At 39.9% G+C, this 13,313-nt stretch overlaps 1 protein-coding gene across 4 annotated transcripts in view; it reads left to right on the forward strand.

The window, feature by feature from the left end:
• The window catches only part of TAX1BP1 (Tax1 binding protein 1), a gene marked incomplete at both ends in the record, with an annotated part of 43,026 nt that overhangs the window by 20,568 nt on the left and 9,145 nt on the right, over positions 1-13,313 (forward strand). For 2 of the 4 annotated variants that reach the window (XM_080701942.1, XM_080701944.1), the window contains 6 exons: positions 437-661; positions 1,865-2,011; positions 3,620-3,746; positions 5,829-5,929; positions 9,351-9,476; positions 11,425-11,496. In XM_080701942.1, the coding sequence (XP_080558068.1) occupies positions 437-661; positions 1,865-2,011; positions 3,620-3,746; positions 5,829-5,929; positions 9,351-9,476; positions 11,425-11,496 (798 nt within the window). The remainder of the gene's footprint in view (positions 1-436; positions 662-1,864; positions 2,012-3,619; positions 3,747-5,828; positions 5,930-9,350; positions 9,477-11,424; positions 11,497-13,313) is intronic. The other 2 variants (XM_080701943.1, XM_080701945.1) reach the window with 1 other exon arrangement.

The following is a 13,313-nucleotide window of genomic DNA, read 5'->3' on the forward strand; positions in this document are numbered from 1 at the left end:
GTGCCTTTGCAGTATGCACTTGAAGATTGCAGAGAGTATCTCCAGTAGATGTACATGATTGCTTTTATTGTTTCTAACTATTGATGTTTAATTCTCTCGAAACCAGTTCTTTTAAAAAAGTTTAAAACTACAGAGAAGTTGGAAGAACAGAACAGTGCACAGCTGTGCGTCCTGAAATGTTTGCCCCCTGTTTACCTTCCCTTTAGATGCTTCTTTTCTGAGCCATTTGCAGGTTAGGTGCTGGTATGAAATAGCAGCCGGGGGTACTCAGGTTTCTTATGTGAGAAACTGAAAGCAATAATACATTTTAATTAATGACACATTTCATCTGAGTTATGGATAGAGAGGCAGTTTTAGTTTAAAACTTTGGATCTGTTGGAATATGTATAAATTGCCTTTTGTTTAATTACAACTCTATTGATCTGCTTCTTTACAGGAAGATGCTTTAATTTTAAAGGAGCAGCTGCGTAAATCAGAGGAACAGGTTCAGGCAACTCGGCAAGAAGCTGCCTTTCTGGCTAAAGAACTTAGTGATGCGGTCACTGTGAGAGACAGAACAATGGCGGATCTACACGCCGCGCGCGTGGAAAGTGACAAGGTCAAAAGGCAGCTAGCCGACGCACTGGCGGAACTCAGACTCAGCGCTGCGAAGAAAGACCAGGTAAGGCACGTTCATTGTGCTGATCCGAACATCGGGAAGAGCTCCCTGGAAAGGCCAGTCCTGTCCTGGGGAGGTCCCAGGTGGGGGAAGAAACGCCTCGGGACCTGGGGACCTGGGGACCTGGCCTTGCCAGGCTGAAAGGCATTTCAGCAGGACGCGGGCCCCCGCAAGAGTTAGTGAGGCTCTCGAGAGGCATTTGGGGTCATAGAGTTTCCTTTTTTAATAGGATACCGTGTGTGTGTGTGTGTGTGTGTGTGTGTGTGTGTGTGTGTGTGTGTGTGTGTGTTGAGGGGGGTGCACTGCAGGGGCAGATATCTGGGTTTCCTCAGTCCTGATCAAGTGTCATGTTTTTGTTATGGAACCTTGTTTTCCAATAGCTTAGAAACTTTTGGTGGGGAGATAGGCCTTTAGGAAAGGCGGGGACCTTTTCCTAAGGCAAACGCAGACCCTGTGGGATGAAGATAAGGACCATCACACTTTGATTTGGAAGCTACAGCTTCTCTTCCCTTCCCTATATAACTCCTTTCTACCTGTTTTATTTCTCCTAATCCCACTTCAAGGTCAGATTTCTGATCAGAGTTTTAAATTTTTTTTTCTTTAGTCTTTGTGACTTTTTGGGTTGACATGAATGTAAGCTTCAAGAAAAACTTCTGTAATTCTTATTAGAAAATTTTTACATCTTGTGTATCTTGTTTTGTTTGGAACAGAATATTATTGTGCTTTCTAAGGGAGTAATAATTGCTCTTCAGGAAGGAGATGGACGATTTGTCTCTAGTTTTTAAACAAACCTTTCTCCCAGAATTTAAGAGTGGCCAGGCATGGTGGCACACGCTTGCAATCCAGCATTTGGGAGGCTGAGACAGGAGGATTGCGGTTCTAGGGCAGCCTCACCTACTACTTAGTGAGGCCCTTTGCACCTCACTGAGAAACTTTTTCTAAATAAAGAATAAAAAATAGGGCTGGCGGTATAGCTCTGAGGTACAGTTCGCCTGGGTTCTGTCCCTACACCTGCAATATATACATATATGTATATACATAAAAATATATAACTGTACTTTATTAGGAGAGTTCATGTGGCTTTGTAGCCAAAACCCCAAGACAAATAAAATTTAAAATTTAGAAAGTAGAAAGCAGAATTGAAGTTGGGATTTACTGTTACCTATGAGGCATAAGGTTTTTATGTTATGTTTGTTTCTTTCCTAGGAAAAGACTGGCACACTGGAGCATGAGCTGAGAAGAGAGGTGGAAGACCTGAAACTCCGTCTTCAGATGGCTGCCGATCATTATAAAGACAAGTTTAAGGAATGCCAGAGACTCCAGAAACAAATAAACAGACTTTCAGACCAGTCAGTAAGTTCCGTGAAATTCACACATAAGAAAATATCACCTTTATCAGTAGTTTTCTTTGCCAGTAAAAATTAATAATACATAAATATTAACTTTTTTTTATGGTACTGGGGTTCCCGGAAGCCCTTCTACCTCCGGGCTACACTCCCAGACCTATTTTTACATTTTATTTGGAAACAGGGTCTCCTAAGCCAGCGCGCACGGCTGGCTTCGAACCTGCGTGATTCTCCTGTCTCTGCCTCTCAAGCGCGGGGATTACAAGCATGCGCCACCACGCCCGGCCTAATATTAACCTTTTGAATGTAATTTCTCTCATCATTTTTATTTCTCAAAATGATTTCTCAAATCATTTTGTGTGTGTGCTGCTGGGGATGGAACCCAGGACCATTCTGCCTCCAAGCTACACCCCCAGCCCTATTTTTTATTCTTTATTTTGAAACAGGGTCTCACTAAGTTGCAGGGGCCTCACTGAGTAGCTGAGGCTGTGATCCTCCTGTCTCAACCTCCCAAATGCTGGGATTACAAGCGTGTACCACCGCGCCTGGCGCAATGATTATTCTTACTTACTGGAGAACCTATAAAAGAAAGGGCAGTGGCAGAAGAGAATAGGAGAGGATGAGCCCTCCTTACGGGCCATCTTCCTCAGAGTGCTCATTACATATCTTTGCCATTTAAAACTCAGTGTGTACTGTTGGATCTCTCCTGGGACCAAGACCTCTGCACTCATGGGGGTCACCATGGACCCATCCCTGGGGTCTTAGATGTCATTCATTGCTTTCCCAGTTTGTTACTGGTGAGTTCTCGCCTCGAATTCATCATGTTAGGAAGGCTTAAAGGGTGTACTTCATTTGAATAGGTGGCAGATTTGTAATAAAGCAAAGATAATTTTTTTTTTTGAGATGTGTGAATTCATGTAGGTCCATAAATTTTACTTAATACAAGTCTTGCTGTGTGAGGGGCTGTGAGAATGTAGAACAACCATATTTAAAGCCTAGGATGCAAAGTCATTGCACAGTTGTCTGACTGCAGTGCAGGTGTTTCCTTGGTCTTTCTTTTGACACCTCAAGGGAGAGAGCAGCAAGGAATGCATGTGGTAAGGCTGGTGTGTGTGTGTGTGTGTTGGGGGTGTACTGTTTAAGTATTACTTAAAAATGTTTGTTTGTGCTTTTGAGCACATTTTGACTTTGTAGTAGAAAATGTACAAGATTGTGAAATTTCTACACATGACTGTAGTTTTGGTGATTTCACAAGGAAAAGCACAGTAAAGTATTTTTTCCCCTGCAGGAAACATTCATGTCGAGGTGCTGGGTTTTAAACCTAGGTGCACTCTATACTGAGCTATACCCCTGGCCCTTTTCTACACTTTTAAATTTTGAAACAGGGTCTTGCTAAATTGTGGAGGCTCAGCCTCCCAAGAACTGGGACTATAGGCATGCACTGTGGCAAGATGAGGAAAATCATGTGTGGCTTTAGTTTTTGTTGGCTTTTAAAACCACAACAATGGCTTTGTGGACTTTCAGGATTCCTTTTTATGATTATTATTTTCATCTTTACTAAAGGAAGAGAATGTGACTCAGTTACTTAACAGTTTTTTGTTAATATTTTGAATAGGCAATTAATAATAATGTCTTCACAAAGAAAACCGGGACTCAGCAGAAGGTCAGTGATGCTTCAATAAACACAGACCCAGCCACTTCTGTCTCTGCTGTAGATGCAAAGCCACTACCACCTTCTGCAGGTAAAGCTCGTGTAAGACTTTCTGTGTTGGTTATCCTGCCTTGGGAAGCGTTGGTACTGACTGGTGCTCTCCTCTTCCACGTGTAAGAATTTTAGGATGCTCATAATAATCCACGTGTCATGATAGGGAATTGAAGTAAAGAGAGAAATGAGGATGTAAGAATAAGGTGAAGTTATTCATAAGATGAATACACAAAATCATGAGGATAAACTTAGTATTTTCATGAAAATATTCACAGGTGTTAAAAATGAACTGGTGCTTAGAAACTCATTTGGGCTCCAGGAGACGAAGTGGCCCATAAAATAAAACATTCTTATCATTGAAGTTGAATTTTTACTTTCTCTTTCTTTATTTTATTATTATTAATTAATTAATTTTGCGGATCTGGGGATGGAACTCAGGGGCATTCTACCTCTAAGCTACATCCCCAGCCCTATTTTTTACTCTTTATTTGGAAACAGGGTCTCACTGAGTTGCAAAGGGCCTCACTAAGTAGCTGAGGCTGTCCACGAACCGCGATCCTCCTGTCTCAGCCTCCCGAATGCATGTGCCACCACGCCCGGCCTTTCTCTTCCTTTAAATATGTGGAATTTTGAAGCATTATATTGTGATCACTTAATTTTATAATTCTCTAGAAGGAAAGTACACCCTGTTCTTCTTGTCCGTCTCCATTTCTTTTTCATTTTGGCAGCTTTGGATCGTTTTGACACTTCTGTCATTCGTGTACCTGTTGGCTGAGTTAAATTTTTAGTCCATTCATTATAGAACAAATTAGAGACATATGGAACACTTGATTAACATAAAAATTTGAATTAACTCTAGGTTTTAATCTGTTTTTATTTTATTTGCTTTTACACAGATTAAATACTTGATCATGAAAGTCAGTACTAGAGGAAGTACGTTTTCTTGTTTTGCATTTGGGTGTTTGATTTTATGTAAGTGTCCTAGACTGTTCAATACTTAGGTTGGCTCTCGTAGTGTAGGAACGGGCTTTCTGTTTTTGTGTGTCCTCCGCACAGGTTGAGTACCCTTTTCTGAAATGGTTGGGATCAGGAATGTTTTCAGATTTTACATGTTAGAATATTTGCAGAGGCTGACTGGTTGAGTATCTGAAAGCCTGAAATGCTCTAAAATCTGAAGTTTTTTGTTTGTCATATTGGTGCCCAAAAAGCATTAGATTTTAGCTTTCGGTGCATTTCAGATTTTAGGATTAGCAATACTTAACCTATAGTACCTAGAATAGTATTATAGGATGTTTACTTAATAAAGGTTTAGGGCATGGTAATGAAAGAATGATTGAAAATGGATTCTCAAGAGTATGGCTTTCATACTTACTGTATCTATGCACTTATATAAAGAGAACAATTTTTGTGCCGTTTTGGAACTATTTTTAACAAAGGAAAAGAATGATTCTTTAATTATTGAAAATAAAATTGGTTAAGCCGGGCGTGGTGGCGCACGCTTGTAATCCCCGCGCTTGGGAGGCAGAGACAGGAGGATCGCGCAGGTTTGAAGCCAGCCGCGCGCGCTGGCTTAGGAGACCCTGTTTCTAAATAAAAATATAAAAATAGGTCTGGGAGTGTAGCCCAGAGGTAGAAGGGCTTCCAGGAACCCCAGTACCACCAAAAAAAAAAAAAAAGAAGAAGAAGAAAAGAAAATTGGTTCTGGCCTAAACTGACATCGAAAAATTCTCTTGAAGTATTTATATCTTGGGGGGGGGGGGTGTTATAGTACCATGATGGAACCCAGATACTACCTCCAGGCCATACCCCCAGGCCTATTTTATTTCTTATTTGGAAATAGAGTCTCTCAAAGGTTGCCAAGAGCCTCACTAAGTTTCTGAGGGTGGTTTTGAACCTCTAATCCTTCTGTCTCAGCCTCCCAAGTACTGGAATTACAAGTATAGACTACCATGCCCGGCTTGAGTATATCTTGTTTGCTTGAGAGATGAACAGATGTTTCTGTCTTTCAGTATTCCTTTTTTTTATATTTTACTATATAATGGCAAATTTTTCTGAACAGGAAGGTAATAAATGGGCAAAGTACGTTTTAACAATCGAATATTCTGCCTTGTTACAGCAGAAACAGATTTTGATACGCTAACAAAGGGTAAAGTCTGTGAAATGACCAAAGAAATTGCTGACAAAACAGAAAAGTATAATAAATGTAAACAACTCTTACAGGTAAGTTTTTGTTTTTTGTTTTTTGAGTGAAAGATGTATCCGATGTAAGGATGTCAGTGGCTTAGGTCACCTTACTGTTTTCATTGCTTTGCATGCTGGGGTCTTTCCCATCCCCATATACTAGTGTTTAGTTTCACTTTGCCTTTGGCACGATGTGGTGCATGTGTGTTGTTCATGTAGCCCTGTGTGTAAGATTTTTCTGTTCATGTAGTAAAATGTCTTTGTTTAGAAAATAAGCAAGTGATTAACTTGTCATCTTATTATGAAGATATGTGGAAAATATTTAAACTTTACAATGAAGGGAAGTGTTCCTTTTAAATTAATAATTGCAAGGAATTTTTACCACATCTTATTAAAGTGTGGCTTGTTTTGCACAATGGAAAAAGGGAATGTTAACCAAACAAATTGTCACTTATGATGTTGTTCTTATTTTTTAAATGGCATCATTCAAACTTTCCAATTTTGTACTTTCTTGGTAGTACTCACTTCTGGAGTACTTAGCAGATAAGGGAAGATGGTTCTCATCTGTATCTGATTTGGAGTAGAGAAGCCAGGTGTTTTGTATTTATGTGGTTTTTGAATATTTGTGTGTGCTTATAGGGAAAGAAGGGGCTTTCTTAGAGCTGTAGAATGAAGTTCACAGATTAACCCCTTGTTACTATAGTAACTTTAAATCATGTTACCTAATATTAAATCTTTTACCCTGCATTTTTTTTCTGTATGTTTTTGTTTTTTGCGGTGGTGAGTATCAAACCTAGGGCCTCATGGTGCAAGGCAAGCATTCTACCACTGATCTGCACCCCAGCAGGGTTCTTTTGTAAGAGCCGACTGGAGGAGTGCTAACGTTGTAGTATAATGCATGACACATGAGTTGGTGGAAATGCTGGTGTAAAGAAACCTACTGCACGGGTGTGATTACGAGTGGCACAATAGTTAATAACAAATGGCTATGCTAGCGGTTGATGTATTTCTTTTATTGTTTTTGTACTATTGTTATTTTCAGGTGTAGTCCTTTTGTTTACCCCCCCCCCAAAAAAAAAAAAAAAAACTTGGTGGTACACACTTGGAATCCCAGTAGCTGGGTAGCTAAGACAGATCTGAGGTCAACTTCAGCAACTTAATGAGATCCTGTTTTCAAAACAGGGCTGGAGGTGTAGTTTGGAGGTAGAATGCCTTTGGGTTCAACATAAAGTACTGAAAAAAAGAAAAAATGAACCTTTGCTGTGAAACAGTTTGCCACATTATACAGGCGCCAGCCGCAAGATGCAAGATGCAGTAAGCATGCTTACTGCATCTCCTAATCGCACCACATTCTTGTGCTTTGCTCAATCTCATTTTGCTTACTGTGGCCCTGAGTTGACAAAATCTGCTAACATTACCAGTAAGAGGCCATATCAAGTGATTGACCTGGAAACGAATAAAAGTAATTAAAGATTCTGAAGGTAAAAATTTGATGATTACTGTCGCTCACCAGTCAGACACATCCCATTCCACTACAGCTATGGTCTTGACAAAGAAGAGCAGAGCTGTTAGAGGACCTGCCTCACTGAAGGCAGTGAGACATGCAGAATTCAAGAAGGGCATATATCGAGTTGGAGAAACTGCTAGCCACCTGAAGACTAGACGCGATGCCTGTCCCACTCGGCACCAGAACAGCCATGGCCCAAAGCAAAAAGGTTATGTGCAGTGTTGAAAGAGAGGCTGGACCCGACTCTGACATTGGATTCATGGCTGGCTCTGGGTGGTTTAAACATTTAAAGGCCATTATTCATTATAAAGTCAAAGTGAGTAAAGTCTGCAGGCGGTGCTGTGAAGGCAGCCAAAGAATTTTGGAAATTGAAGCTGATTGAGGAAGGAAAGTACTCGCCAGAGCAAATCTTCAATGTAGATGAAACTTGTTTGGACAACCAAAAAGTCACCTAATGACATTTTTCTCACAACATATCTCCATCATTAAACAACATAAAATTGCTTATAAGTGACCAAAGTGTATTTCACTGCAGATGAAACAATTATGAATGGTATTTGAAAATTCTTATTATATTCCAGTATTACTGAAAGGAAGACATAATGTCCTTTAAGCAAAAGACTTCCTCAAGATGCACTGTTTAAACATTAATCCCAGGGTGGTAAAGATTTTTCTCTGGGGTCATTTTCTCTAAGTGTTTTATTTTTGTGCTGGTAGGGATGAAACCCAGGGTCTGAACTTGCTCGTCAAGCACTGTGCCCCTGGGTTACACTGCAGCCCCTCTCAAAGCTCTATGGTCAGGGTTACATTAGGTTGATGAACTGTTTCACGTTAATTTTTGCATATGGAGTGTATGGTAAGGTGTTGATCCAGTATTTTTTGTTTAAAAGGTGTTCCTTTCTTTCTCCATTAAATGGCTCGGAGTATTTTTTAAGCTTTGCCGTAAACAAAACCATTGAATATGAAATGGGAGTATTTACTTTTTTATCGTTTGTAACTCCTTCCTTATTCATATTTTAAGAAAAAACAGCCATGATAAATATGGGATTTTGATTTCTTCCTTTTGGAAAGTCATATACTCTTGAGATGTTATGATGTTGCAGACATAAAGAAGAGAGAATAAAAAGTACCTTCATGAACCGGATCCCAGATACAAGATCTTTTCATATTTTGTTTATTTTTTGTATAAATACTGACATAGACACTATATATAATTATGTAAAGCAACTTATAAGCAAAAATGCAATAGTACTGTATTGTTTTGACAACATTCTATATTTAATGCAACTTGACATTCTTTGTCAATTTATACATCTCTTTTTTTGGTTTTTGTGGTCTTGGGGATGAACCTAGAGGCTTTCTACCTCCGAGCTACACCCTATTTTTTTATTTTTTATTTTGAAACAGGATCTCACTAAGTTGTGGAGGACCTCACTAAGTAGCTTGAGGGTGGCCTCGAACTTGAAATTCTTCTGTCTCAGTACTGGGATTACAAGTGTCTGCCACTACACCTGCCTCATCTACCTCATTAAAAAAAATAAATAGAAGCTGGGCGTGGTGGCGCACACTTGTAATCCCAACATTCGGGAGGCTGAGACCGGAGGATCGCGGTTCACAGACAGTCTCAGCTACTTAGTGAGAGCCGGTTTCAAAATAAAGAATAAAAAATAGGGCAGGGGATATAGCTTGGAGGTCAAATGCCCCTGGGTTCCATCCCCAGACCTGCAAAAAAATAAAATAAAATACACACACACACACACACACACACACACACACTGTTTAATTGTGTGGATATAAGATCATTTATCCAATTCTCTAGTGGTAGACATTGGGTTATTTCATTGGGTTAGTGCTTATAGCAGTGTTGTAATAAATTTAGGTATGTTTGGGTAGATATTTGCTAAATATGGAATGGATTTAAAATCTTTGGATGATTACACCTGTTTTATGTAGGATGAGAAAACCAGGTGCAGTAAATATGCAGATGAACTTGCGAAAATGGAGCTGAGATGGAAAGAACAAGTGAAAATTGCTGAAAATGCAAAAGTGGAACTGGCTGAAGTAGAGGACAGTTATAAAGTGAGTTTGCTCTCCTGCACAGACTCGGGGCGCATACTACAGTGCCCAGCACTTCCAAAACGCAGTGTATAAAGTTTATCTGATGCACATCTTTAGATAATGGAGATAGCATTTTTTCTTTTTTTTCTTCTTGTTTTGGAAGTGAGTATTGAACCCAGAGGCATTCTGCCTTCGAGCTACACCCTAGCTCTTTAAAAAAAATATATATATATATTTGTGGTACTAGGGATTGAAGCCAGGGACATTCTACCTCCAAGCTACACCCTCAGCACTATTTCTTCTGTTTTGAAGCAGGGTCTCACTACGTTGCAGAGGGCTTCACTAAGTGGCTGAGGCTGGCTTCAAGCCTGCAGTCCTCCTTTCTCAACTTCCAAGTACCGGGATTAAAAGTGTATGATACTATGTCCTGCTTTATTTTTTATTTCGAAACAAGATCTTGTTACATTGCTGAGGCTGGCCTCAAAGTGCAGTCTTCCTGTCTCAGCCTTCCAAGTACTAGGATGTGTGCCACCACACCTGGCTAGTATTTTTTTTATAAATAAAAATACTACATATTTGGTTACATTGGATATAGTTCATTCACTATAAACTGAGAAAATGCGTACTCATTTGCATTTAGATTTGGCTTTAATTCTGTGGAGGCAGATGGCTATTAAAATGATTTCTTTTGATTGTGCTTATTTCTAAACATTAAAAATGATCATTTTTTTTATTCTGTTCTTTTTAAAACAAACGTATGTTAAATTATTTTGGGGCTTCAACCTTTTTTTGTTGAAATTTTTTGTTTTGTATTAATGTATCATTAATAATTATAAATTTTTTCTAGTGTTTTAAAATTTAACATCTTAATGTCTTACTATGATTCTAAATTAAATGTTGTAAAGTGATATAGTCTTAATAAAGTATTTTTGCCAGTGTAACTTTATTCTTAGTACTTGGAGTCTGAGACAGGAGGATCACAGGTTCAACGCCAGCCTCATAAGCTTAGTTAAACCCTGTTTTAAACTAAAAAATAAAAAGGGCTGGAGTGTAGCTTGGAGATAGAAGGCCCCTGGGTTTAATCCCCAGTACCAAGGGAAGAAAAAAGAAATATGTTTGAATGAATTGATAAAGCTACCTCCTTTGAATAACTTCCCTGATCCTCTTACCAATGAATAGGATGTGAGTCTACAAAGGAAGCATTGAAGCCAGATGAGATTGCATATGCCTGTAATCCTGGTTCTTGGGAGGCTGAGACACGAGGATCATAAGTTTGAGACCAGCCTCAGCAATTTAGCAAGGCCCCATTTCTAAACAACAACAAAAATAGGGCTGCCAGTGTTTTTGTGGTTTATTTGCAAGGGGTTGAAGCAGGTGAGTTTTCAGAGAGAATACAGAGAAGAGGTGCCAGAGAAACTGAAGAATGCCATATTTGCCGCAAGGAAGAGAGTCGTCACCGTAAAAGGGATGGGGGATGACAAGGTTGCTATTTTGTCATATAAACCAAAGGAATGGTTCTAAGGATAAACGGGCGGGGCATGGCAGTGCATGCATGGAATCCAGTCCTTGGGGAGTGTAGGCGGAAGGATTTGCGGCTTTGAGGCCAGCCCCAGCAACTTAGGTAGGCCCGGCGACTTAGCGAGACCCTGTTTCAAAATTGATTTAAAAAATGTAGGACTTAGGTGAATGCCTCTGGGTTCAGACTCCCATACCCACCACCCCCCACAAAAGAGGAAGGAGGCCGGGCAGGGCATGGAGGCAACTGCTTGCAATCCCAGTACAAAAATAAAAAGTAAACAAGTAAATGGAATTGGGTAATGATGGTGAGTAACTCAGAGAAGCAGAAGACTAACAACTAAAGAAAACACATAAATTTAGTAACAGGAATTGATACTCTATCCAAGTGTTAAGCTAGATCTCAAACTGAATAGATTAAAAAAATCAACAATTTCTTTTTTTTCCCCTCCAGCTTCAGTTGGCAGAGAAAGACAAAGAAATTAACAGCCTGACTTTGCATTTGGAGAGCCTTTCCAGGGACAAGGTATCGAGCAGGGTACTTGTAAGAACAGTTGCGGGCCGCTGACTGGAAGACAGATTTTAAACATTCATGTAGAATATGACGAAAATGCTTTAGTGTTGAAAATTATTAGTTTGATCTTTGTTATGTATTTTGTGTGTAACAGTTTTACAATATTCAGGAAACAGGGCCTCACTAAGTAGCTGAGGCTGGCTTTGAACCTGCACGATCCTCCTGTCTCAGCCTCCCAAGTGCAGGGATTACAAGCGTGCGCCGCCATGCCTGGCTGGACTTCTTTCTCATAATTTGTAATTTTACATATACATATGTGTTTACTTGTGGGCTTCCATGTAATTGTACGGTATGTGAGGATAGGGATTGTCTCTTATTCAACACTGTAATTGTGGTCCCAGTTAATAGTGCCCGATACTTGAAGTTAAATAAATGTTTGGTAATTGAATAAACAAATTAGTGGAGCAAACTTAATTTATGTAGCATTTGCTTATGAAACGTTTGCTAAGGAAATGTGCTGAGACCAGAGGTTTTATTATCCCTGCCTTGTCGGGGAGGGCAGGAAGGCCAGTTACCTCCACTCGCTGGCTTCTTGAATTACTCTTGATTTTCTGCAGTGTTAAAGGTTTATTTCACAGTTATTTATTTATTTACTTACTTATTTATGGGCCTGGGGATGGAACCCAGGGGCGTTCTACCTCCAAGCTGCACCCCAGCCCTATTTTTTATTCTTTTTTTTGAAACCGGGTCTTACTGAATTACAGAGAGCCTCACTAAGTAGCTGAGGCTGTCCGCGAACCGTGATCCTCCGGTCTCAGCCTCCCGGATGCTGGGATTACAGGCGTGCCCACCACGCCCGGCTGTATCACTTTTAAATCTCGTATTTGCAGGAATTTATGTTTGCTCATTCAGATACTTCTTCAGTGTTCGCTCCTTAAATATAGATCTCAAAACTCTGAAATCGATCCCGAGCTTCTCTGGGTTGGGATTACGTTCTTTTTTCAGCTCTAAAATGCAGATCTACACATACTGCCCACATAACAAGAGATCATTAAGTATTAATTGAGTGAATAAATGAAAACCACTGTCTTTTGAAAAGACAAGCAATTTGTAATTTGTTAAGGTTCAAATTCAAGTTTGAATCCTATTGTTGATAGATAACTTCTTCTCGGACAGTGTTAGCTTTGAGACACTCTGGAGTGGAAGATGGGTTTCTAAAAAATTTGACCCTCTCACCGTTTATACATTAAAGTAATTGTACATTTGTATATAGCATGGGAAACCATGGCTCATAAAAGAGATAAGTGGGGCGGGACACGGTAGCACATGCTTGTAATTCTAGTACTTGGGAGGCTGAGACAGAAGGATCTCAGGTTCAAGACAGTCTCAGCAAGTAGTGAGGTTCTCATCAACCTAGTGAGACCCTGTTTTCAAATTTAAAAACCATAAAAATAGGGCTGGGGATGTAGCTCAGAGATAGAATGTCCCTGGGTTCAGTCTCTCGTGCCAATAAATAAACGACTCAACCCAGTCACATGGCAGCCTGGAGCCCTGAATGCAGGCCTCTTTGTGCCGCCTATTTTCCTAGGCGGTGTTTCGTCCCTCCGAAATGGCTGGCTCTCTCACCACTCTCAGGTCTTTGCTCAAATGTCTAGTTTTAGTTTTTGTTCTGACCATTCAGTTTTACACTGTCGATCATCTTCTTTTCTGTAGAATATAAACTCCTGAGTCAGGACGTTTTGTCGGTTTTGGTTATTCCTAAACCCCTAATGCCTAGAATAGTGCCTGGCACATAGTAAATATTGAATAAATGAATTAATCAATGGACT

The sequence above is a fragment of the Muscardinus avellanarius genome (genome assembly GCF_963383645.1).
Source record: "Muscardinus avellanarius genome assembly, chromosome: 9".
Taxonomy (NCBI): Eukaryota; Metazoa; Chordata; class Mammalia; order Rodentia; family Gliridae; genus Muscardinus; species Muscardinus avellanarius.